Below are 21,625 nucleotides of genomic sequence, written 5' to 3' on the forward strand. Positions count from 1 at the left end.
AGTTTGTTTTTTGAGGGATTTTAGTGATTCATTGAAGATTACAGGGAGAATTGAAGTCGTTGATGCGTTGACGATCATTGACGGGTTTGGTTTGGAGGGTCTTTAAGTGGACTTGGCGATGGGATGCGTGTTGGATGATTGGTTGGTGGGTTTATGGTGGTGGTGCTGTCAAAGTGTCAACGGTGAGGCTATGAATTTAGGTTGTCGCGAGACTTTACAACGCCAAATACATTCCAACAGTTAAGTGGACAATAACTGAGACATTAAATCTTCAAAAGGCAGATCTTCAAAGTGGAATGAAATGCATAATCTATGAATCTATGACCTCTACCATTACATCCTCCACGCTTCACCCCGCTATTTGTTCAATGCAGACCATGCAACACGGATTCGTCTCATCTTAGGAACAGTAGCCCTACCTTTCTTCATCGTAGGACCCTTCTCTCTAAGAACGCGTCCAATCTCCATGTAGCTCTCGACAGCAACGCGAATTGGTCCTTTTCCTTCTGAAGGAAGCTTATCAATAGCGCCCTTTGCCATGTTGTACTTTTCAAAAGCACGGTCAAGTAATTTATGACGGAGAGCTTCGATGGCAGGACCATGGGGTTGTTGAATTACATCTTCGGGCGTGAGTTGGGCTTCTTTTAGCCAGGAGAGGGGAAGATAGACGCGGTCGATTTCTGCGTCGGTTTTGATATCGCGGGCGATGTTGACGTATTGGAGTGCGATACCCATTTCTTGGCCGGAAGCGACAACTTCGCGTTGGATGTCTTCGGGGACAGATTCTGGGGTATGATAGAGAATAAGATGGTTGCAGAGTTCTGCGACAGTGCCAGCTACGCGACTTCCATAGACATCAAGATCTTCAGTGGTCTCGATAGGGAATGTGCCGGACTTTCTGTCAAAGTGGAGATCTGTGTCAAAGCCCTTGAGGAGATCATCCAGAGGCTGTTTTGGCAGGTAATAAGTAGGGAGTTGGAGAAGAGCCATGTGGAACATCTCCGGGATGTTGGACGTGACATATTCTCGTAGTCTTTGTGAAGGTTCTTCTTGGTTCTCTTCATAAGCGAGATCAAGAAACTTTCTCAACTTCTCGATAGAGGCTCTAGAATCATCAACAGAGGGAGCTTCATCAACAAGATCATCAGCGGCTCGGCAGAACGCATACAAACGAATCAGGTCAATGCGGAGTCTTCCCTCGAAAGTGCCACTAGCGAGATAGAAGCTTCGGCTCTTCTTGCGAAGTAAAGCAACGGCGCTGACAAGACCTTGAATATGCTCCTCATCATACTTCTCTTTAGGTAGAATGAGAGTTCGGATGATTGTAGGCAAGCTGGGAACTCCCTTTGTCCGAGGGAAGTGCTCAGGAAAAGTGTCGAGGATAGCCAGATTGTTGTCACATGCGATGAGGCCAAAGACAATCAAGGTGTTGGTGAGAAGGAAAAAGACAGCTTCCCTGCAAAATGTTAGAATAGTCACCTCTCGCAGAAGAATGGTGCTTACTCAATGTCCAGTCCATCCCACAAGACAATGCCGTATTTGGTGCCAGAAGTAATGCTCCACGTTCCCCTTCGCAACGCAAAAGTGTCAACAATCCACAAATACAAGGTTGGCAAAGCAATAGGAAGTGCAGTATTCGTCCATGGCAAATTCACAATGAACTGATAAGAAATCGACCTGCCAATGGTTAGCATATGCAACATGAAACAGTCTCTCAAATTGAGGCTTACCATAGAAACAAGAGGAATGGACAGGCCCAAATGAGGATAAGGCCCATATACATCCCCTCGCCGCCAGAGGAAACAGAAACGAGTCCGAAAATGATAGCTGATGCGAAAAGGACCTGGCCAGCAATTTTGCCCCAGCCCGTCTTCTTAGACAGGTAAATAGGGTGGAAGGTCGGTTTGCTGAGAATCATGTAGAGTAGAGAGGTGTTGAAAGTCTGAATGACAAAGAAAAATAATTCTTCAGCTGGAATATCCCATGCTGTCAGACCGACCACGACACCGGGAGGATAAGTCCATATGCGATTTCGGATGAGATATGAATCCCAGGGGCTGTCCGCGTTAGTAAATCTCAACAAAATCCCCTCCAAATCGAACATACATTGTCGAAACAACAGCAACCTGCAACAATTAGCTTCAAGCCCTTCAACCTCCCAGAAAAAGGAAACTCACCGTTATCAAAAACACAAGCTTAAAAACATCCAACCGCGACATCAACGGTCTATAAACCGCCGCCAAAACAACACCAAACGGTATCGTGTATTTCAGATGCCTATATCAAGGGATGAGTTAAACGCCTCCCTCAACGACGCCGAGAATACGTACACTTGGGCATATTCCCAGCCCATCTTGACAGAGGTTTATTTATTTCGTGTACGTGAACAACAACAAAAAGCAGATCGTGACGGCATACGATATGGGCTTCAAATAAAGCCAGAGTCAAAAGATTGTGAGGAAAAGGTTGTTGAGGAAGAAGTCGGAGCGTGAGTGGTGCTTGTGTCCACAGTTTGTTTTTCAGATACTAACACAGCCCTTTACCCCTGTCCGTTATTTCTTGGGTGACAATAATGCTCCCCCACCGCTAGCTTCTGCTCACCGTTGTTGAGTGTGAGTGGGGAGAGGCGTTTTCTGTCATGTTACATCTCAGGGACTCGTTGACGTCACGACTTTTTTGTTCGACTCTTTTGGGTATCGAGTGTACTTGTCATCAATTAACTCGAGACCCTTTTTTTCGGGTTACTCGGTCTTTTTGACATTGCCGTTACCGTGATGGAGATGGGTCTTGATTATGACGCGTGACAAATTGTGCTAGCGGTTTTGATGGATGGATATTCCCATCGCGTGCCGTGTTATCCAGCGATTGATGCAACCTACGTCCTTCCTGATCATCTCGATCTGATGAGGGTTTGGCTATATAGTTAAGTTACTGGTGGTCTGCTGGCTGTGGATGGGTGTATCCTGTATGTATAGCTTCATAGAGTATCGTATGCTTTGACATACTTGCTTGTCTATTTTCGCTTTCGAATTGACTCATCTCGCGATGCAGCTTGAAGCCTTGCCAACTACTAACTGTCTATTCTTCTCTTCGTTTGCTCTGTAGTGCGCGATTCATCAACCTCTCATACTACCACGACTCAATACCGCGTAATACCGTAGTCCACTTATCATCATGAAGTTTCTGCAACAAAATTCCCTCACACAAACGTCAATGTCTCAGCCAGACGAGGATACCTCCCCGCCACTTCGTCACCCGTAAGTCTGTCCGACCTTATTGGCACTTCACGAAACTCACGTTTTACAGATATCTTTCTGGCAACTTTGCACCAATCCATCAAACAACAAATCTCACTCCATGCACATATAGTGGATGCATACCGCCAGAGCTGACTGGTGGTCAGTACGTTCGGAATGGCGGCAATCCCGTCAGCCACCAAGACCTTGGCAAAGATGCCCACTGGTTTGACGGCGACGGTATGCTCTCTGGCGTCTCGTTCAGAAAGACATCCGCGGATGGGAAGATTGTACCAGAATTTGTCAATCAGTATATCTTGACGGATTTGTACTTATCGAGAAAGACGACGTCGGTTGTGTCGCCGATAATGCCAAGCATCACGACCCTGGTAAACCCGCTATCTACAGTGTTTCAGATTATGTTGGCGACCGTCAGGACGATATTTCTGGTCATTCTCTCGAATCTTCCTGGGTCTCAACAAGCCATCAAGCGCATCAGTGTTGCGAATACTGCTGTCTTGTACCACGATGGGAGGGCCTTGGCGACATGCGAAAGTGGACCGCCCATGAGGATACAGCTTCCCTCGCTGGATACTGTCGGCTGGTTCGACGGTGTCCAAGCTGAAGGAGAGCCAGAGAAATCTCAAGCCAGCAGTGATGACTCTCCGTTCGGCGGTAGCGGGCTCTTCAGCTTCATGAAGGAATGGACGACAGGGCATCCCAAGGTCGACCCTGTCACTGGAGAGATGCTTCTATATCACAACACTTTCATGCCACCATACGTGCACTACTCAGTACTTCCGAAAAGTAACGAAAATGCGCCTGGGCACAGACTTGTCAGACTTGTCAATCAGCCGGTTTTGGGAGTATCTGGCGCTCGGATGATGCACGACTTTGGAGCATCTCGAAGTCATACTATTATCATGGATCTTCCTCTGAGCCTTGACCCTCTCAATACAATGAAAGGCAAAGAGGTTGTAGCATACGATCCGAAAAAACCTTCACGGTTTGGAGTGTTCCCGCGCAATAAACCGTCCAGCGTGCGTTGGTTTCATACAGCTCCATGCTGTATCTTTCATACTGCGAATACCTGGGATTCTCATTCCAGTGACGGTAGGAAGTCTGTTAACCTTCTTGCTTGTCGGATGACTTCCTCTACGCTAGTATACACAGCAGGAAATATTCGGCCTCCAGTAAGGCCTACGTCTACCCGAGCGCGGGACTGGTCAGTCGAGAAGAAGGAAACGGCCTGCAGATACAAAGAAGCTCCTACACTTGAGTCGCCTGGGGAAGCAACTGGTCTGACCGATTACTTCTCCACTACAGAGTCCGATGACTACGACCAATGCCGACTGTACTATTACGAATTTGACATGGCGACCAAATCTCAGAACAGTGTCAAGAGCCAGTGGGCTCTCTCTGCGATACCTTTCGAGTTTCCTTCTGTATGTCCAGACCGAGAAATGCAAGAGGCTCGTTACATCTACGGCTGCAGCACGTCAACTTCCTGCTTTGGTGTTGCTCTCGGACGAGCTGACAAGGTCGATCTGCTTATCAAGATGGATGCCAAGACCCTCATTCAACGTGGAAAGAAGATGGACACAACGCCTATCACTGGGTGTGTCGATAGACGGTCAGTTAGCGAGATTCTTGAAGAGAAGAGGAAGGATGATCCTATAAAGATATTTCGTCTTCCGCCGAACCACTACGCTCAAGAGCCGCGGTTTGTTCCTAGAGATTCTTCAACTGCGGAGGACGATGGATATCTGCTCTTTTATGTCTTCGACGAGTCTCAACTCCTGCCTTCTGGGGATTGTCCCAAATCTGCGAGGTCTGAGTTGTGGATTCTTGATGCTCAGAACATGCGTGATGTTGTGGCCAAGGTTCAGCTTCCCCAACGAGTACCATACGGTCTGCACGGAACTTGGTTCTCTAGTGAGGATATTGAAGGTCAACGGGTTGTGAAGTCTTTGAGAAGCTTGGAAGAGGTGCAAAGGAAGAAGGATGGTTGGGTGAATAATGGAGGACAGATAAGGAAGTCATGGATGGTGCTGCGGGAGAAGTTGGAGACAGCTGTCGGATGATGGACTCTGGTTTTCATTATGGTTCGCTTTTACGATACCCCATTGCGATCTCACGACCCAGTTTTGTAGCTTATAGGTTTTGTCAATATGTGCAGACAACTCTTCATCCTTCAAATGAATAAATAAGAATATCTGACTACTCATAAAGCTCTTAGAACTCCCCCATGGCTCCAATTGGCATGCAACTCCAATGACCATTCCATTAAACATGAGCTTGTAACACCATGATTGCCTAAACTCCGACAATGCCCAAGCTGTCCCAACCCTTTCACCAAATATCGTGCTCCACCATTGTATGTGATAAGAACTCAGTGTCGCTGTTCGCGATCGAATTCGCCATGTCAATCATCTGCGCAGTCGTGAACCACGCATCCATTCCCAAATCATCCATACCAGGCAACATCGAAGCCATAGTCTCATTATCATCATCCAGGTCATTGAGCTCTCCTTCGCCCTCACCAATCGTTCCTCCAATAATCTGTCCATCGATCGGAATCGGTGTTGTTTCAGATTGCTCACGTGGTAATCGACCCAACATATCATCAAGCTGCTGCAACTCCGACCTTCTGAACATGGCGATGAGATTGCCCTTACTTATCATCTCATTGAATATGATATGCGTCTTGTGTCGGAACGTAGCATCGTATTCTGAAAATCGGGAATCAAGAACGGGCGCGATGAGGAGGTTAAAGCTCGATACGAATAGCGACTCAAGATCGAAGGGAAGAAATGCTTCTGGAGAATTATTAGTATATGGCGGTGACGAGATCAATCTCTTGATTTACCAAGCAGACCTTGACTTTGCAAACAGCCAAGAATGTTGATCATCTGGTAGGAGGAGTCGATACACATCTTGATCAGGTTCCAGACAGTTTGGGATGAGTTGAGGGCTTCTGTTATAGCATCGGGGGTTTCGAAGCGGATTTTGAGGAAGCAGAGTAGTAGAGGTCTCGTTGCGAGGACGATACACTGTAAATGTCAGTACGGGTCGTTAGCTTACGGAGCAATGATAATACCTGATGATAAAGAGTGTGGAGGTATCCTGCAACCCTCGAAACGCCGTTTACCGCTTTATCTGCACCAAGAGGGAATTGCTGTTGGAGCTCGTCTGCAAGTCCGGCAATGTTCTCGAGAACCTTTTTAGTGCTGAGGAGGAACTTCTTGTTCAGCCGACCATTGGCTCCGTATACGCCTAACAACTGATTAGCTTCGTACAGATAACGCGACAGGCCTTCTCACCTCTTCCAACTGATGCAATTGTCCGGCAAAGTCGAATCTGCATATGAAGCGCCGCTACTCGTTGTGTTGACCCATCAAAGTGCGGAAGCTGGTGATGAATGTCGTCGTCGTGAATGGACTGCGGTAGGCCCATCAGAGATGTCATCTCGCGGTCTAACACGTAGACGGTCCACCATATCCTTCGACTTCGTTCAACAATCCGATCGCCCAATTGATCTACAGGCATGTCGGTATGCATTCCTTGCCCGAGTGCAACTCTCATCGCTTGTCCAATCTGTTCAAAGTTAGCTGAATTCGCTGAAGCACAGTTGGGGGCGTACAAATCCATGTGATGAGTGTCTGTAGTCGAGAGACTCAAAGTATAGAGCTATACAACATAAGATCTCTGTCGATATTAGTGGCTGATAAACAAGGATATGAATGCTTGGTAGAAGTCGGATGGCCGTGACGAAGTAGTCGGCTCCAGGGGGTCTCTTTGCTTGGTAGTTGCTGTTCTCGGCGAAAGCTTTACCAAAGGCGAGGATGAGAAGAAGATGGATGTAAGGAAGGTCCGCTGCTGCAATATGACGGCTCGGATCGGCGTAGAATTCGTGCAGATATGCCATGAACGTCTCCTCGTCGAATAAGTGAAATAGCTGGCCGCAGTGAAACTTGACTGTGTTGATTAGAAAGACCGCATGGTCGAGACTTGGCATAACTGGCGGATCTAGCGCTGGAGTAATTCGAGAGCCGTCCCAGCCAAGATCGTATGCTAAGCCATCGAAGAGTAGGTTATCCACTGAGATAGGGCTTTGGTGGATGTATTCGTGAGTGAGACTGAGGACGCGTCGGGTGAAGGACCAGTTTGAAGATGTTCCGAGATAGACTAAAATGTTAGCTGAAGTCTTGTTGAAAGCAATGAGTACTTACATTCTCGTCCTTGCGCTGATTGCATAAACTTGGACTGCCCAGATGACAACGGATTCACTAGAGCCGACGCGATTGGGTCCAGTCCCTTCCCGCTGCTGTTGGTGCTACTGTGACTTCCAAGGAGCGAGTCCTCCGTCGGCAGCGAAGCAGAAACATTGCCGCCAGGTGAGGGTAAGTGAGGCGGTGGTTCAACTATCGCCATCAGCAATGGCCTTCCATCAGATCATCACACATACCTGAATCAGACGGTCCCCCAACATTGATGTTCGTATCCAAAGACCCAGGCGTGATGTATTCCGCTGTCCCGGTACTCGATTGACTTATCGCAGCGCGTTGTTGTAAATCCAGAATGAACCTTTGAAGCCATTAATATGTCAGGTCGTAAAAAGTCAATCGCGGTGAGCTTACCCACGCGTGACGAGAACCTTTTGATCGCGTTGATCAAACTCGCAAGACAATTTGCGCTTCTTGCACGCGTCGCAAGGATGTGACCCTGAGCATTTTATTTTCTGCTTGCGGCATCGCGAGCACCTATCCTCTGTCAGTAATGCTGATCCTCCTTGTCATTGCTGATGCTCGGTGAGTGAGGCGAGGTTCACGTTGCAAGGTGAGGGGTAACTCAGTGCAGATTGATACAGGGGATTCAGGCTCAGCGCCGTACTCACGCATTATCAGATCTTTTGGAAACACGGCCCGATCCTGCAGTCGTCCCAGACGTTTTCCGCGCATGCGTCGTTCCAGGCGCCATCGCAGCGAATCGTATGATGAGAGAACAAAGGCGCTGATGAATTGGAAGGAAATTGTTTCGGTGGTTGGCGGGGAAGAGGAAGGTTTCGTTAGCTTAAGCTCCAGTGGCTATTTTGCCCCTGCTGTAATGTTGGGGTTAGAACAGCCGCCACTGGGTCACGAGTATTACTCTCTGAAGTGTAAAAAAAGACGAAATCCCAGGGAATTAATCGGGAATGAAAATTCTCAAGAGGAAGAAAGGAAGAAGATGGTTGTATGTGGGGTTAGAAATTGCTATCCTTTTACTATAACAAGTGCGATGAGATGAGTTTGGGGGCTTTCACCAAGTGGAGGTGCACTGTTGATAACGACTTTGGAGTGGGACAGACGCTGGGTGTCGGCCGTTTTTTGATAGCAGATTAGGCTTTGACCCTGGTCGTTTTAGTTGGGTCAGACTAGAGCATGGGGAAAACGATAATCGAAGCACCGTGCACTTGGCCACGGCCTTCCCAGATGGGTTGGGCATGCCTTAGGGAGCAAGAAAACACAAGGCCTAAACTTAGGATAACAAAATAAGTTCCACAAAGGGTATTCTAAGCTTATCCTAAATCTAGACTAAATTACCTAAATCTTTTTGTCACTTAGGCTTAAGGTCCCGAGTTTTATTTCCTCCCCTAGGCATGTCACACAATCGACGCAACAGGTCCACTGGTGGTGCAGGGGATGGGCTTGAGATATGCATTCATCCCAATACGTTGAGGTTTGACCCATGGAAACGCGATGGAAGTATTCGCCATTCTTCTCCCGCTATTCTGCAGGTTGACCAGCACGTCAATCCTTGCATCGAACAGCCCGGGGAACATTCCTGGAAGAACAGGGTCAACGGGCGTTCCCCCCGAAGCCGTCACGTCACCTGTATGTCTCGCCACATCTCACAAGTCTCGTCTCGTGTCAGTAACAGCTCTATTATTCTCAATATCCAGACTTTTCCCCTCTAACTAGTTAAGACGTCCCTTGACCCGATCCGTCCAAGTCTTGAGCAACTCCTCCTCTTTATCACCCGCCTCCTTCATGATACTCTTAACACTAGTCTTGACAGCCTCACCGACAGGCTCATACGGATGTCTCGGCGCCAGCTTCTCCTCAGCCCCTTCAACACCCGCCAATCTTGCCGAAAACACAGCAACTGCGTACTTTGTAGAAGCAACACCCGCTTTGCAAGGTCGCTCAGCAAGAGCAGCAACTTGTTGCAACTTCAGTGCCTCCTCGAATTTTCCCTCCTTGTACAGAGCGTAGATCTTTGATGTCAGAGTTGGGAACACGTTGGCAAATGCTGCGACGCATCCTACACTGCCGGCTGCTAGACCACCAATGAGAAAGTCAGACTGACCACCGTACGTAGAGAATTCTGAAGAAGGGATTTGAGCTGCGAGACGGGTGATCTTTCCAACAGAGCCACAGGTCAACTTCACGCCGACAACGTTGGACTTTCCGCTAGGGTGAGACTTCTTGCTCTCCTCATAGATCTGAACAATAGTCTCGGAATCAATATCAACACCATTCGTCACACCAGGAAAGTTATAAATAACAACAGGCAAAGGCGACTTCTTCGCAACCTCCGAAAAGAAGCGCTTGACAACATTCATACTCGTCGCCTTGCCAAAATACGCAGGGGGCAGCACGAGGAGATAATTCGCGCCAGCCTTGTGTGCATCTTCAGCGAGCTCGAGAGTCTGCTTGGTAGAGTGAGCTCCGACACCGGCCATGAGGGGGAAGTCAGGGCCGATTGTCTTGCGAGCGAGGGCGATGAGCTCATAGCGCTCTTCGCGGGTGAGCAGGAAGGCTTCGGCGTTGGAGCCCATCACGATAAGGCCGTTTAGGCCGGAGTCGGCGAGATGGGCGAAGTATTTTGCTTGAGAGGCATGGTCTACTGTGTCGTCTGAGTGGTTGAAGAATGTGACTGCTGGACACCATACTCCGGGGCTGGGAATGTCAGTATGTGATGATACCCAGAGTTGGAGGTGAGACTTAACTTACCTGGGAACATGGGGTTGCTGGGAGGGTGCAGGGTTAAGGGAGCCCATGATGATGATATTGAGTGTTTGGTTGATGAATTAATTAATGTAAAAACGTAACTTGTTGATGATGTTCCAATTGATGTAGATATTTGACTCAATCGCTGTTCTTTAAAAGCATGATGATTATCACCTCCTCATCTGAAGTGGGGTTCGTATCGCGAATCTGTTCCGACGTGTCAAATGGCGTCTCCGAAGATGGAGGGTTTCAGTGGTTGTTGCGCTGCGTCTCGGCCACGGGAACCCGTCCGCTGTGACCGGCAGGGCTCCCGGTGTATACTGCGGGCCTGGAAGTCAGTGCTGGCCAGTCATGTGCTACGAAAGCTCGGTCGTGTCGGCCGAGTCACTTCGGGGCTACCTCCTGACTCTCATGTTTACTTTTCGGGGAATATGCTGAGAAGGCAAAGAATTTGATGCTCAATATTCTCTCTGACTTCTAGAAGGTTTCGAGAATTATCAAATTTGAGCTTTTTTCGTATTGTTCCTTGGGCAGGGGCGACGTTCGGTTTTCCGACGCCGGGAGGAGACTAGGCTGATCTACTTACCCTGGAATTGAGTGCCAGCAATGCATCAATGCACAAATATGGACATGTTACCAAGCTGTACTGTTTGATGGTCATTTTGAGAAGTTAGAGTACGAAACGTAATATATCTCCAAGTTCTAGCATCTGCAGAAATGCAATGTGAATGGGGGAGACGTCCTCATAGTCCAAAAGCTTTTTGTTACTTGGTGCCAGCCGACCAAATAAAATTTCGAACGGATGGGAGAGCAGATATCAGAAAAGGTTCAAATGATGACTGTGTATTATTATCCAAGGGTCCAACATAATGTACCGCAGTTATATCTAATTGGTGTTAGGGAGAAAGTAAAGACACCCAGAAAGTGTGGATTGCCGGGGCATTAAAGCTTAGTCTGGCCAACAGGCTGTATATCCACAAGTTCTGTCGAGTTACCAAGTCTCCAGCTCACAGCACCTCCCCAATCGCCCTCCCCTTCATCTGTCTTGGGGTTCTTCCACCTCCATCTCGCCTCAGGTTGCTCCCCCTTCTCCGACTGCAACAGATCCTTCACAAATCCGCCAAAGATAGGAAAGAACTTGAACCCGTGTCCACTGTCTCCAGACAAGAATAGTACCGACGAAGATGTGTTGGGTACATAGTCGATGATAAAGTCCGAGTCGGCTGTATCAGCGAACCAACAAAGTGTCTTCTTCACGAACGGCCTTTCAGTGAACTGAGGAAGCGTTTGGCGAACAAGCTCACGAAGTTGCTTCTCGTCGCCCTCGGGTAGGAAAGCACTTTGCTTCAAGTCTGTAGGTGCATGAGATATTCCTGTCTTGGGATCAGTGTTGATGAAGCCACCGCCCATGGGACATAGCTTGAGGAGATTGGTTTTGGGATCGGGCTCGAAGAAGAAACCAAGATCACGCGCGTATGTCACTGGAATACCGCGAAGAGCAGATGTTTCATCATCGGTCAGATGAAGATGAGCGACGGACCACGACTTTGCGACGAGCTGTTTGCCAATCTCTGGTATGAGCTTAGCACCAGCTGCGCCGACGGAGACGATGACCAGATTAGAAGGGTAAAATAAGCCGCCCGTGGTTTTAACGCCCTTTGCTTTACGACCAGACGAAGTCTTCTCGTAGACGATCTCAGATACAGAACCTGCAGTACCAAGGATGTACTTCACACCTTGAGCCCGCGTCGCCAGAAAAATGGACTTCAACGCGTTTCCTGAGTGCGCGTACCCATCAAACCTATTAAAGTACCCATTCCACCCAGGAAACGCGCTATCCTTGTACTGCCAAACAGCATCTGCAATATCCTTCTGGCTATCAAGTGGCGAAAGATGAGATCCCATGCGAGGATCTCGCTCAGCAGCAGCGCGGAATCGATTGAGCGTGTCGAGCGCTTCTTTGGGTGCTTTGCCGGAAACACAGTGCAGAAAGCCTACTTGGTGGAAATGGGGAGCGAACAGGGGAGTCTGCCAGGCCTCAATAGCTTTCTGATTGGTCAATTGGTCAATGCCGGTCCAGTAAATTTTGAAGTTGGGGTATTTGGGGGACTTACCACTGTGAGGTCTTGGTATAGAGGGTCTTCGTATTCTGCGCGCACAATCTTGTTCAGGTCATTCGCAGCAGACCATCGAGAGGGAATCTCTTCATCTTTGTCGAGAACGGTAATGTCCTTGTAGCCAGCTCTGAGAAGGTGCACGACTGTTGAGAGACCGAAAGCACCGCCTCCAACAATGAGGATCGGTTCAGATTTGGAGACGCTCATGGTTGCACACTTGAGGTGGGTGAATTGAAGCTATTTCTGTTAAGACTGAAGCAATTGAGGCGTCATTCTATAAGTATTCCCCCATCACGAGCCTCCAGTCCCATCGTCGTTCGATATCCGGCCACCACCGTCTCGTGATGCGCCTACGCTTAACGCCTTTCCACCACCCGAAGTATCAACAATGGCCAGAAATGCAAAAATAGGCTGGTGACGCTACGAATGCGACACCGGGAGACCTCCCGATGCTGATACCAGAATGATTGGCGTTGGGAAAACTGGACGCTATTTTAGCGCTATCGTCTCCCCATCCGTGCTGAGGTGGAGTCTGGCTGGAAGGTTAGCGTAGCCGCAATTGCAACCCGACGATCTTTGATACGGTTTTTGCGTTCTGGGGTCTTGTGACGACGTGCATTATCTGGGACCAGCTGATATGGAAGATTCGGGAGTTGATTGCAGCCGTTATCGGAGTGTTTTATCGCGGGGGTCTGTTGCAAGCCGTTTACCGGCATGCGTGCATGCATGACTGTTCCTGGGGTGAAGCTAGGATAGGCGGCATGGATGGTTCTACATGGTAGACGCTGACTCCAACACTCACCTCAATTTTCCATAGATTGATAGTGAAGTGAGATGAAAAGTCAAGAAGAACCACAGAAGGGAAGAAATACAGTCAGTAATAGTGAAAATATCCTTCACGGTTTTGTTTCACTACCACGAACTGCTCTCAACCCTCGGCTTCCAAACCCGAGACCAATTGTTTGTGAAGAAGCCTTCCAGAAGACTTGAAGGAACATCGTAGCAAGCTTCTAGAACATATCTCAGGCACGAATATGCCATACTGACAGCCCTTGTACCTGTCAAGCCGTTAAAGAAACCCAGAGCTGAATAGCGCGATGCATGTGCCAATCAAGGCCCCCAGGTCCTTCTGTAGTCTGAAACCAGGAGGGCATGTAACGAGGGACCAATTAGGTGAAGGAATATCTTCCGATGGAGGTTGTTGTGGCTTCTCAAAGCTTAGTTGCTAGTCTGTCTGCGGTTCCTGACATATGTATGTTGTTGATATGGCCATTGGCAGGACATCATGAGCGGCATCAAGGGGGTCAAATGCGTGACCAGCTTCACGACATAAAGTCAATAATTCTGAATCTATATGAACGAGTACTCGTGAGTCTCGAGGAATCGCTCTCGTTGAAGAGACATGAGTCAAATGTGTAAAAGCAGGTTGGCATATACTTGAGGCGAATATCGTGAGTCTTGCGCGGATGCAAGTCTGCGTATAAGATAGTCACACAGATGAGATACATCAGCCTCGGGATTGGAATGACAGGACCAGAATATATATACATCTTAAATCAAATGCATCAACAATGCAAGGTCTAGTCAAGTCTCGAGTCACGATCATAGAGGCCAAAGGAATTGTTCATTAGAAGTCCATTAATTGCAGTTCTTAGCTTTTGGTACAAATCTAGATAGGCTATGTTAACTCTATTGGGTGTTGGAAGGATATAAAAACTCCTCCAGCTCAAAGAACTCCTCCTTGACAAGGCGAGGAGACACAAATCGTCGAAGCATGTCAGGGCTACCAGCTCGGTCGTTAGTACCAGAGCTTCGAGCACCACCGAACGACTGTTGGCCAATGAGAGCAGCAGTTGTCTTGCAGTCTGTAATATATTAGTATTGCGAGCGACACAAATATAGGGAATGGAGGACTTACTGAGGTAGAAGTTACCGGCAGAGTAACGGAGAGCATCCTCAGCTTCACGTAGGGCAGCACGGTCTTGAGCAAAGACAGCACCAGTCAAGGCAAGACCACCGCCGTTCTCATCAATGTTCTTGAGCATAGGAGTAAAGTCAGAGTCCTTGTAGACGTAGACAGCAAGAACAGGACCAAAGATCTCCTCGTTGAAGAGTCGGTGATCAGGCGAGTCAACCTGGTAAACAGTAGGCTTGACGAAGTATCCAACGGAACCATCGTACTTTCCACCAGCAATCAGCTTGACCTGGGGATCCTTGTTGCTCTCGTCAATGATCTTCTTGATCTTCTCAAAAGATCGGCCGTGAATCACAGGACCCATGAAAGCCTCGAAATCCTTATCGGGGCTACCTTGAGTAATGTCCTTCATCTTCTGCTGCATGAGAGAGAAGAACTCCTTCGCCTTTGACTCGGGGATGTAGGCGCGAGACGTAGCGGAGCACTTCTGGCCTTGATACTCAAAGGCACCTCGGATAGTGTGGTTGACAACGTTGTTGATGTCGGCAGAGGGATGCACAAGATGGAAGTTCTTTCCAGAGGTCTCGCCAACAACACGAGGGAAATCGCGGTAACGCTTCTCAGCAATACCCTGACCAATCTTTCCATAGATCGAGCGGAAAACCTCTGAAGAACCGACAAAGTTGAGACCAGCGAATTCGCGATGCGCAAGGACAGTCTCGGTGATCTCGGCAGCGTCACCAGGGACGAATTGGATAACATCCTTAGGAAGACCGGCCTCCTGGAGGATCTTGTAGATGATGGTGCTGGGGTGGATGTTGTACTGCGAGGGCTTCCAGAGGACAACGTTACCGAGAATAGCGGGAGCGATCAAATTTCCACCGATGGCGGAGAAGTTGAATGGCGAAACAGCGTAGATGAATCCCTCGAGAGGACGGTAGTCGATGCGCGTCCAAATACCATCCGTTCCACGCTCAGGCTGCTTGCTCATAATCTCCGCAGCATAATGGCCAGCCAGACGGAAGAAATCCGCCAACTCAGCCGCAGCATCAATCTCACCCTGCCAGACATTCTTTCCCTGCCCCAACATCGTCGAAGCAATAAGCTCATATCGATACTTTGTAGTAGCAAGTTCCGCAGCGCGCTGGAAAATAGCAGCACGGTCGACAAACGGTGTGTTTTGCCAGTCCTTCTTCGCCTTGAGGGCAGACTCGATAGCAGCGCTGACTTGCTCCTTTGAAGCGAGGGGGTAGTTTGTGAATGTTGTGGCGTGTTCTGCAGGGAGGACTTGGTCTTCGTTGGCGTGGATCTTTTGGGATACGCCGTTGAAGATGATTTCGCTCTTTAGGGGGAGTTGAGAGCGGAGTTTCTTGAGGGCTGCTTCTACCTTTGCGCGCTCAGGTGAGTTCTTTGTGTATGTGGGCTAAACAGTCAGTATCCAAATTCAAATCGTTTTCAAGAGGAGGTCACTCACGTTGGGCTCATTGCGAGCAGCGGGGAGTCTGAAAGGCACAATCGTAGCATTGCCTCGCTTCTGCAGTGAAAGCGCAGGTGTAGAAGCGCGAACGCGACAGAGAGGAGTCAAACGACCCTTTGACGTCAAAGCACGAACAGAAGAAGCCATCTTGAAGTATGAGGAAATGTAATCTCGTACTGTAAAGCTGCAAGTCTGATATAGTGAATAGAGAAAAAAACGTAAACAGATGCGCTCGTTTTTATGTTGACATCACAACCTTATCCCGGCGCTGCAACCGAAACTTTTTTAGTGGAGTGGAGGGGTTGATTCAGTTACCCCTCACAGCGCTAAAACGCCAGATTAAGCCACCGGGCGGGAGGCCGACCAGTGTCACAAGACGCTGAGGGCGCTGCACGGGAGGGACACCGATGGGGGGCGTTTTGGTGGTGGGGTTTGGTGAGTTAGTGAAGGGTCGGTTGAGGATTCCGTGGTGTCGGTTTGGCCGTGCGATGGTGTTGGTGTAGCTGTCTTGTACTGATTGGAAGGATGGTTGGGCTTGAGGGACAGCTCCCGGCATTTGTTGGCTTGGTAGTTGTTCTTCTGGAACCGCTATCATTTTTGCAAGGTGTTGTATCTTATCAAACACCACGACACCAACGCTTTGAGAGCCTCATCTGGTCGAACACTGCCTACGAACCATTTATTATCCATTCAAAAGAGATACCATATCTCATGGAAAAACATCAAGATGTCGCTGAAACAACATTCAGTCGCAGCCATCTATGGAGGCCCGTCGTTGGGGACATAGCAGCTGCAGCTATCTCTGCAACTCTAATAACACCGGTAATCACGGTGATTGACCAGTATGTCTCATAGTCTCTCATCACAAAACTCAACTAACAAGCTTCAGATCTATGGTAGAGAAGGTCTCTTTCAACAGACCTCTCGTACAAGGCATGAAGATTCATAGCTTGAACGCTATCAAACATCCAGGCCGCTTCATCTTTAGCCGTGCATTTGGCTACGTCTGGACTCTCTACGGAGCGACGTATGCTGTATCAAATGCATCGGATACGCTGGCTCATGAATTTCACAGAGCGGCTGTTGGGACGATTACTTTTGTCAATACGATGATAGTAAATGTTCCTCTTGGCGTGCTAAAAGATGTGCGCTTTGCTCAGATGTTCAGTGCTTCAACAGCGCCGACTGATAAGGTCGCACCTGTTGTCAAGCCTGGCATTCCCCGAGCCGCTACGGCTACATTTCTCATGAGAGATGCCATCACGATCTTTGGATCTTTTACAATGGCACCTTGGCTATCATCTCTCATCCCAGACAGCTTATCATCAAGCCCGCACTCCAAGGCGATCATATCGCAGTTAACAGTGCCAATCTTTTCACAATTCTTCGCTACCCCAGTTCACCTGCTTGGGCTGGACTTGTATGCCCGACCGCGGGGAATACCGTGGGTCGAGCGTTCGGCACAGATCCGAAGGGACCTGTTCTCAGCCACAATACTGCGGTCTCTGAGAATCATCCCGGCTTTTGGAGTAGGGTGTGTGGCGAACATGGAGGCAAGGTCAAGGTTTCATAAGCTGTTATAGGGAAGGCTTCTAGCAGGCTATGGGCACGGCGTGTAGAATGAAAAGCAGGTACAGGAATGAACACAGAACGGGAAGACTAGTATAGTAGATCGGAGATAATTTGCATTTTGTAAACAGTCTAGGGAGGAGGCGTCCGGTACTTGGTACACAATACTTTTTATCATCCACAGTTCCTAGCTAAACCTATGAAGTCGGGCGTGTATCATTGACATGAGTCGTAGTCTCCATCAGCCTTGCCAGAGTAACCGCTTCCCGTAGTGCACGTCCAAGATGGCCCCTGACTCCCGCTTCTTCTAGAACCATGATTCCTCCGATGGTGCAGCCCTCAGGCGAAGTCCCCTGATCTCTCAAATCACCCGGCTGCAGTCCACTCTGAAGCATTGCAGCTGAACCCCTCATGGACTGGTAGATCATAGTCTGTGCAGTAGCCCTGGGTACACCAACGGCCACAGACGCGTCGATGAAGGCGTCGCAGATGATAGCCCACATTGCTGGAGTAGAGCCTCCAACGGCGGTAGTGGCGTTCATAAGGCGTGGAGCGACTTCGGTAGTTCTGCCGATGGTGTTGAAGAGGTTCTTGGTGAGATCCATAAGCTCTGCTGGGACTTGAGGCTCGGTAGGTGATTTCTCAATGGCGATAAGACCCTCTGAGACCATGCATGCGATATTGGGCAGAGTTCGAATTACCCAGGCCCTGCCGGAGGCATTCTCTTTGGTTGTCTCGCTGCCATAGAGTGTAGATTCGAGTTTCTCCTTTGTCCAGCCAGCGGCTACACTGATAAGAAGTTTGCCTGATAACGCATCGCGAATACCGTCTTGGATGAGAACATCAGCAATATCAGCTGGATCAACGCCCAAGACGATTACGTCGCCGTTCTGAACAGCTTTGACATTGTCGCCACGAGATACAGTCAAAATGTTGCTGTACTCCGAGAACTGGTCATTAAGCTTGGACTCTGAACCTTCTGATCGCACGCAAGCGATAATCTTTGTGAAAGGCAGATCTGTCTTGCCGGCCTTGATAGCAGGAAGCAGATTCTTCACAATGGGCTTTGTGATGTTTCCTACAGTCGTTAGCCACAGTACTGCAAACTCATTGGGCGTTCGCCTAACCTGTTCCCAAAATGGTGAGTGTGGCATTGCTCAGACCAGCCATGCTTGCGATAACTTTCGTGACGGGGGATGCGATTTAATCCAGATGTAACTGCAGAAAATAATGTCTTATTCGCCAAACGAAAACAAAGCATTAACAAAGTACCTAAGAAGTGCATACACCTAAGCCATGTGAGTAGCCGATCTTGTGACTTCACACGAAGAAATAGACCAAACCACGACTGGAAAGATGTTGGCAAGTCGTGCAGATGCAGGAATGTTATCTCTCTGTTTTGATGAGGGGTAGTATCGACGGGAGGGCTGCCGATGAAATGATTGCTGAAGTCTGAACCGTGGGGTAGAGTTAAGCTCCGCAGTTACAGTGGGTTACAGGGCAGGGCTACGGGATCCTCACCGGCGCCACTTGATGTGCGATGGAACACGTTTCAGAGCTCGTGACACTTTGTGATGATGGAGGAATTGAGTTTCTGGATGAGATACCCCACTTTGTGAGTGCCGACAGCATTTGCAAGGATCGAATACGTGTCATTGGCAAGAGAGAGATCTGCATGGATAAGAAGAGGCGTGTGAGATGCACTGCACTGACAGCCATGTTATCTCCCAGCTAAGACAGCCAGACATTCTAGCGCTATCAGAGCGGTGAATGCCTTGGAAGTAAACATGGACACTGAACAACACAATGGCACAGATCAAATTCTAGAATTAATTCCATTCTTAACTGATAAACCTTGGTGATTACAAACACTTTTTGCCTATCGCCAGAAAGCCAACCGTCTCCAAAGCTCACTCTTCAACGCCGAATACTCATCCAGCGTCCTCGCGGCAGCATCCCTATTCTCAATAGCCCTCCTCGTCAGATAAGCCATGCACTCTGGGAGTGTACCCCACGTAGTGCACTTATAAACCTCGGGAGCCACCCCCGCATCATCCTTTAGCTTGAGCAGCCCGAAGCTAACCTCGTCCGACATGCCATGCAACTGTGCGAACTTGACCGGCACAGTCGGAAGACCCGCCTTTGTGCGCTGCTGGTGCGTTTCCTGAGCCTTGACCAGCGACTCCTTGTTGTGGCTTGCCAGGAGGAGCTGTGCGGAGGGGAAGGGCTTGGTTGTGCCGAAGGAGCGGAATTCTTGACGCAGAACGCCCTGAGCGATTTGGTTGTACGAGTCGTCCGTGTCTTGCTTTGTGTCGTGGATTAGAGAGCGGGGATCAGAGGCCATGTATGCGCCGCGAACGACCTTGATGCCGAGTGTGAAGCCCTTGTCCAGGGCGGCTTGGAGGTGCTTAGCCAGAGTGTCGTGGGTGCTCTTAAGATAAGCTTGGTAGGAATTGTAGAGAACGACCTTGCCGTCGGTATTGAACTTTTGCTGGAGTTCCATGCCGAGACGGAAAATGCCCCATTGGTAGTGCTGCGATTCAGCGTCGATGAGAATGTATGCGCCGCGGTCTTTGCACTTTTGGGCGATCTCGTTGCAAGCGTCGACGAATTGCTTGGGGAGTTCGGTGCCGTTGGCGAAAGCGTCGCAGACTCCAGGTCCAGCGCCTGTCATTCTGATGATCTGTTAGTATGCGACGCGGTGAATAATGGAGATATCTGGACTCACTTGACGGCCAATTGATCACCCTCGCGAAGCAGATCGACAGTTTTGACAGTTCCCTCCCTCCAAGCCTCAATGTTATCGCACCACTGAGACTCAGTCGAGCTCGAGGCTTCGATACCAAAGCCCTGATCTTTACCAGTCTTGGCATCAAAGACAGTCTCCTTCGCAAATGTGAGAATCGTTCCCTTGAATCCCATATCCTGCAATGACTTCATAGTACTCTGCGTCTCAGCGCCCGTCTCACCAGCGCAAAACTGCTTGTAGAACGTATGCTTCAGCAAGCCTCGCAGCAGCGGGTTGCGATCAACATTGAAGATATATGGGTTTGCAGGGTTGGAGAGCTTCTGAAGGAGATGCAGCGAGGGAATGAGGAGCCATGGTCTTGATGATATGGAATTGATCAGGAGAGAGCGGTAGAGAACCAAGGGAGGAAGTTCTGAAAGTGGTGATTCTGCGCCTTTGGCGACGGGTGTGTTTGTGCGAGTCGCCTCAAGCGCGGCGGCGGCGTTGGTGGAGGAGTAGCGAACGAGCGCGATGAGGCTATCGCGCCGCACTCGAGAGGTAGGGCGGAGTGTGAGGGTGAGGCCTTGAGCGGCGCGTGAGCGAGTAGTAGTTGAGAGTATTGTCATGTCAGGCACTGAAAGTCTCTTCACAATTCTTACTGTGCTGATGCGTTGATGTGAAGGGAAGAAAAAAGGTCTGCGGCAGTGATGAGCTGTGCTTTTTTGAAGTGAAGCATCATAACCTTATCATCTATTTGACTTGCGACCCCCCCATCTCGCGCGGCTCTAGCAACCTTTTGGCCACACCCTATCGGCACCCCAACCGATACTCGCTCCCTTTAAATCAACACCGCGGGGAAGCGGGGTAATTCGTCACATGGACATCTTATCGGTGTCTTCTTTATTCCATTATCTTTAGCGACGTGCGTTGGAGGTCTAGACTTGAAAGCGGGAGAGTTTCCCGATGGTTTTGGCTAACCCCACTTTGCTCACGTATCACAAGAGATATGCTAGCTACGGGAATGGCACCGTTGGTCTTGGGATCTTATCACATCTAGAGAAGTTAGTCCACATGCGGTAGCGAGGGGTGATACGCCATGCATCGGCTTGTCCTGGCGAAGGACAGGGGTTGGGAGCTTGGGTCTCGGGTTTGTGTTACGCTAGAAGCCGTTTCGCATATTCTAGTTTATATCGGAGGTCTGACCGGCGTGGGATGGAATTGGATACGAGTGTTTGTTTGGTGAAGGAGACATTGGGGTTTGTGGGGAGCGGTTACGGACGGATCTTGTTCTACGCCAGTGACCTTGGAACGTGCGTTGAGTTCAGGGGTCGTGTTGCTACCCTGAACTCTTGTGAGATCTGCATGTTTTCGAAGTATCTGAGGGGATGCGTGGAGGTCCGATGTGGAGTCCCCAAATATGTTGTCTGCTCGTTGATCGTCGACAACGGACCGGGAGCACCGACCAAGAACACTGCGTCCAAGCCGATCGAGTTGGAACCGGCACAGCGGAAGGCAAATATTTTCGTCTCATAGTAAGTACTCTTGACATCGCCGCAGCCGTGTTATGTGCAGTGTAAGGCAAGGTTGTGCC

The 21,625-nt window shown here is 49.2% G+C and overlaps 8 protein-coding genes across 8 annotated transcripts; 1 reads left to right on the forward strand and 7 right to left on the reverse strand.

Annotated features, from left to right (window-relative positions):
* Positions 1 to 357: 357 nt before the first annotated feature.
* Positions 358 to 2,353, reverse strand: J7337_013307 (uncharacterized protein; the record flags this gene model as incomplete). Its single annotated transcript, XM_044830799.1, has 6 exons — positions 358 to 1,456; positions 1,504 to 1,677; positions 1,731 to 2,057; positions 2,107 to 2,126; positions 2,178 to 2,277; positions 2,331 to 2,353. 6 exons carry the CDS (start codon positions 2,351 to 2,353, stop codon positions 358 to 360), a joined length of 1,743 nt encoding a protein of 580 aa, XP_044674074.1.
* Positions 2,354 to 3,174: 821 nt separating this feature from the next.
* J7337_013308 (uncharacterized protein) lies at positions 3,175 to 5,320 on the forward strand (the record flags this gene model as incomplete). The annotated part of the gene is made up of 2 exons (XM_044830800.1): positions 3,175 to 3,257; positions 3,307 to 5,320. 2 exons carry the CDS (start codon positions 3,175 to 3,177, stop codon positions 5,318 to 5,320), a joined length of 2,097 nt encoding a protein of 698 aa, XP_044674075.1.
* A 268-nt stretch (positions 5,321 to 5,588) lies between these two features.
* J7337_013309 (uncharacterized protein) lies at positions 5,589 to 7,670 on the reverse strand (the record flags this gene model as incomplete). Its single annotated transcript, XM_044830801.1, has 6 exons — positions 5,589 to 6,055; positions 6,106 to 6,289; positions 6,337 to 6,512; positions 6,560 to 6,833; positions 6,880 to 7,424; positions 7,469 to 7,670. The coding sequence occupies 6 exons, from the start codon at positions 7,668 to 7,670 to the stop codon at positions 5,589 to 5,591; spliced, it is 1,848 nt and encodes a 615-aa protein (XP_044674076.1).
* Positions 7,671 to 9,192: 1,522 nt separating this feature from the next.
* Positions 9,193 to 10,278, reverse strand: J7337_013310 (uncharacterized protein; the record flags this gene model as incomplete). The annotated part of the gene is made up of 2 exons (XM_044830802.1): positions 9,193 to 10,177; positions 10,232 to 10,278. 2 exons carry the CDS (start codon positions 10,276 to 10,278, stop codon positions 9,193 to 9,195), a joined length of 1,032 nt encoding a protein of 343 aa, XP_044674077.1.
* Positions 10,279 to 11,170: 892 nt separating this feature from the next.
* Positions 11,171 to 12,552, reverse strand: J7337_013311 (uncharacterized protein; the record flags this gene model as incomplete). The annotated part of the gene is made up of 2 exons (XM_044830803.1): positions 11,171 to 12,277; positions 12,343 to 12,552. The coding sequence occupies 2 exons, from the start codon at positions 12,550 to 12,552 to the stop codon at positions 11,171 to 11,173; spliced, it is 1,317 nt and encodes a 438-aa protein (XP_044674078.1).
* Positions 12,553 to 14,034: 1,482 nt separating this feature from the next.
* Positions 14,035 to 15,884, reverse strand: J7337_013312 (uncharacterized protein; the record flags this gene model as incomplete). The annotated part of the gene is made up of 3 exons (XM_044830804.1): positions 14,035 to 14,210; positions 14,264 to 15,683; positions 15,735 to 15,884. 3 exons carry the CDS (start codon positions 15,882 to 15,884, stop codon positions 14,035 to 14,037), a joined length of 1,746 nt encoding a protein of 581 aa, XP_044674079.1.
* Positions 15,885 to 17,503: 1,619 nt separating this feature from the next.
* Positions 17,504 to 18,476, reverse strand: J7337_013313 (uncharacterized protein; the record flags this gene model as incomplete). Its single annotated transcript, XM_044830805.1, has 2 exons — positions 17,504 to 18,384; positions 18,434 to 18,476. The coding sequence occupies 2 exons, from the start codon at positions 18,474 to 18,476 to the stop codon at positions 17,504 to 17,506; spliced, it is 924 nt and encodes a 307-aa protein (XP_044674080.1).
* Positions 18,477 to 19,185: 709 nt separating this feature from the next.
* Positions 19,186 to 20,660, reverse strand: J7337_013314 (uncharacterized protein; the record flags this gene model as incomplete). Its single annotated transcript, XM_044830806.1, has 2 exons — positions 19,186 to 19,981; positions 20,035 to 20,660. The coding sequence occupies 2 exons, from the start codon at positions 20,658 to 20,660 to the stop codon at positions 19,186 to 19,188; spliced, it is 1,422 nt and encodes a 473-aa protein (XP_044674081.1).
* Between the last annotated feature and the right edge of the window lie 965 nt (positions 20,661 to 21,625).

The sequence above is a fragment of the Fusarium musae genome, chromosome 11 (genome assembly GCF_019915245.1).
Source record: "Fusarium musae strain F31 chromosome 11, whole genome shotgun sequence".
Taxonomy (NCBI): Eukaryota; Fungi; Ascomycota; class Sordariomycetes; order Hypocreales; family Nectriaceae; genus Fusarium; species Fusarium musae.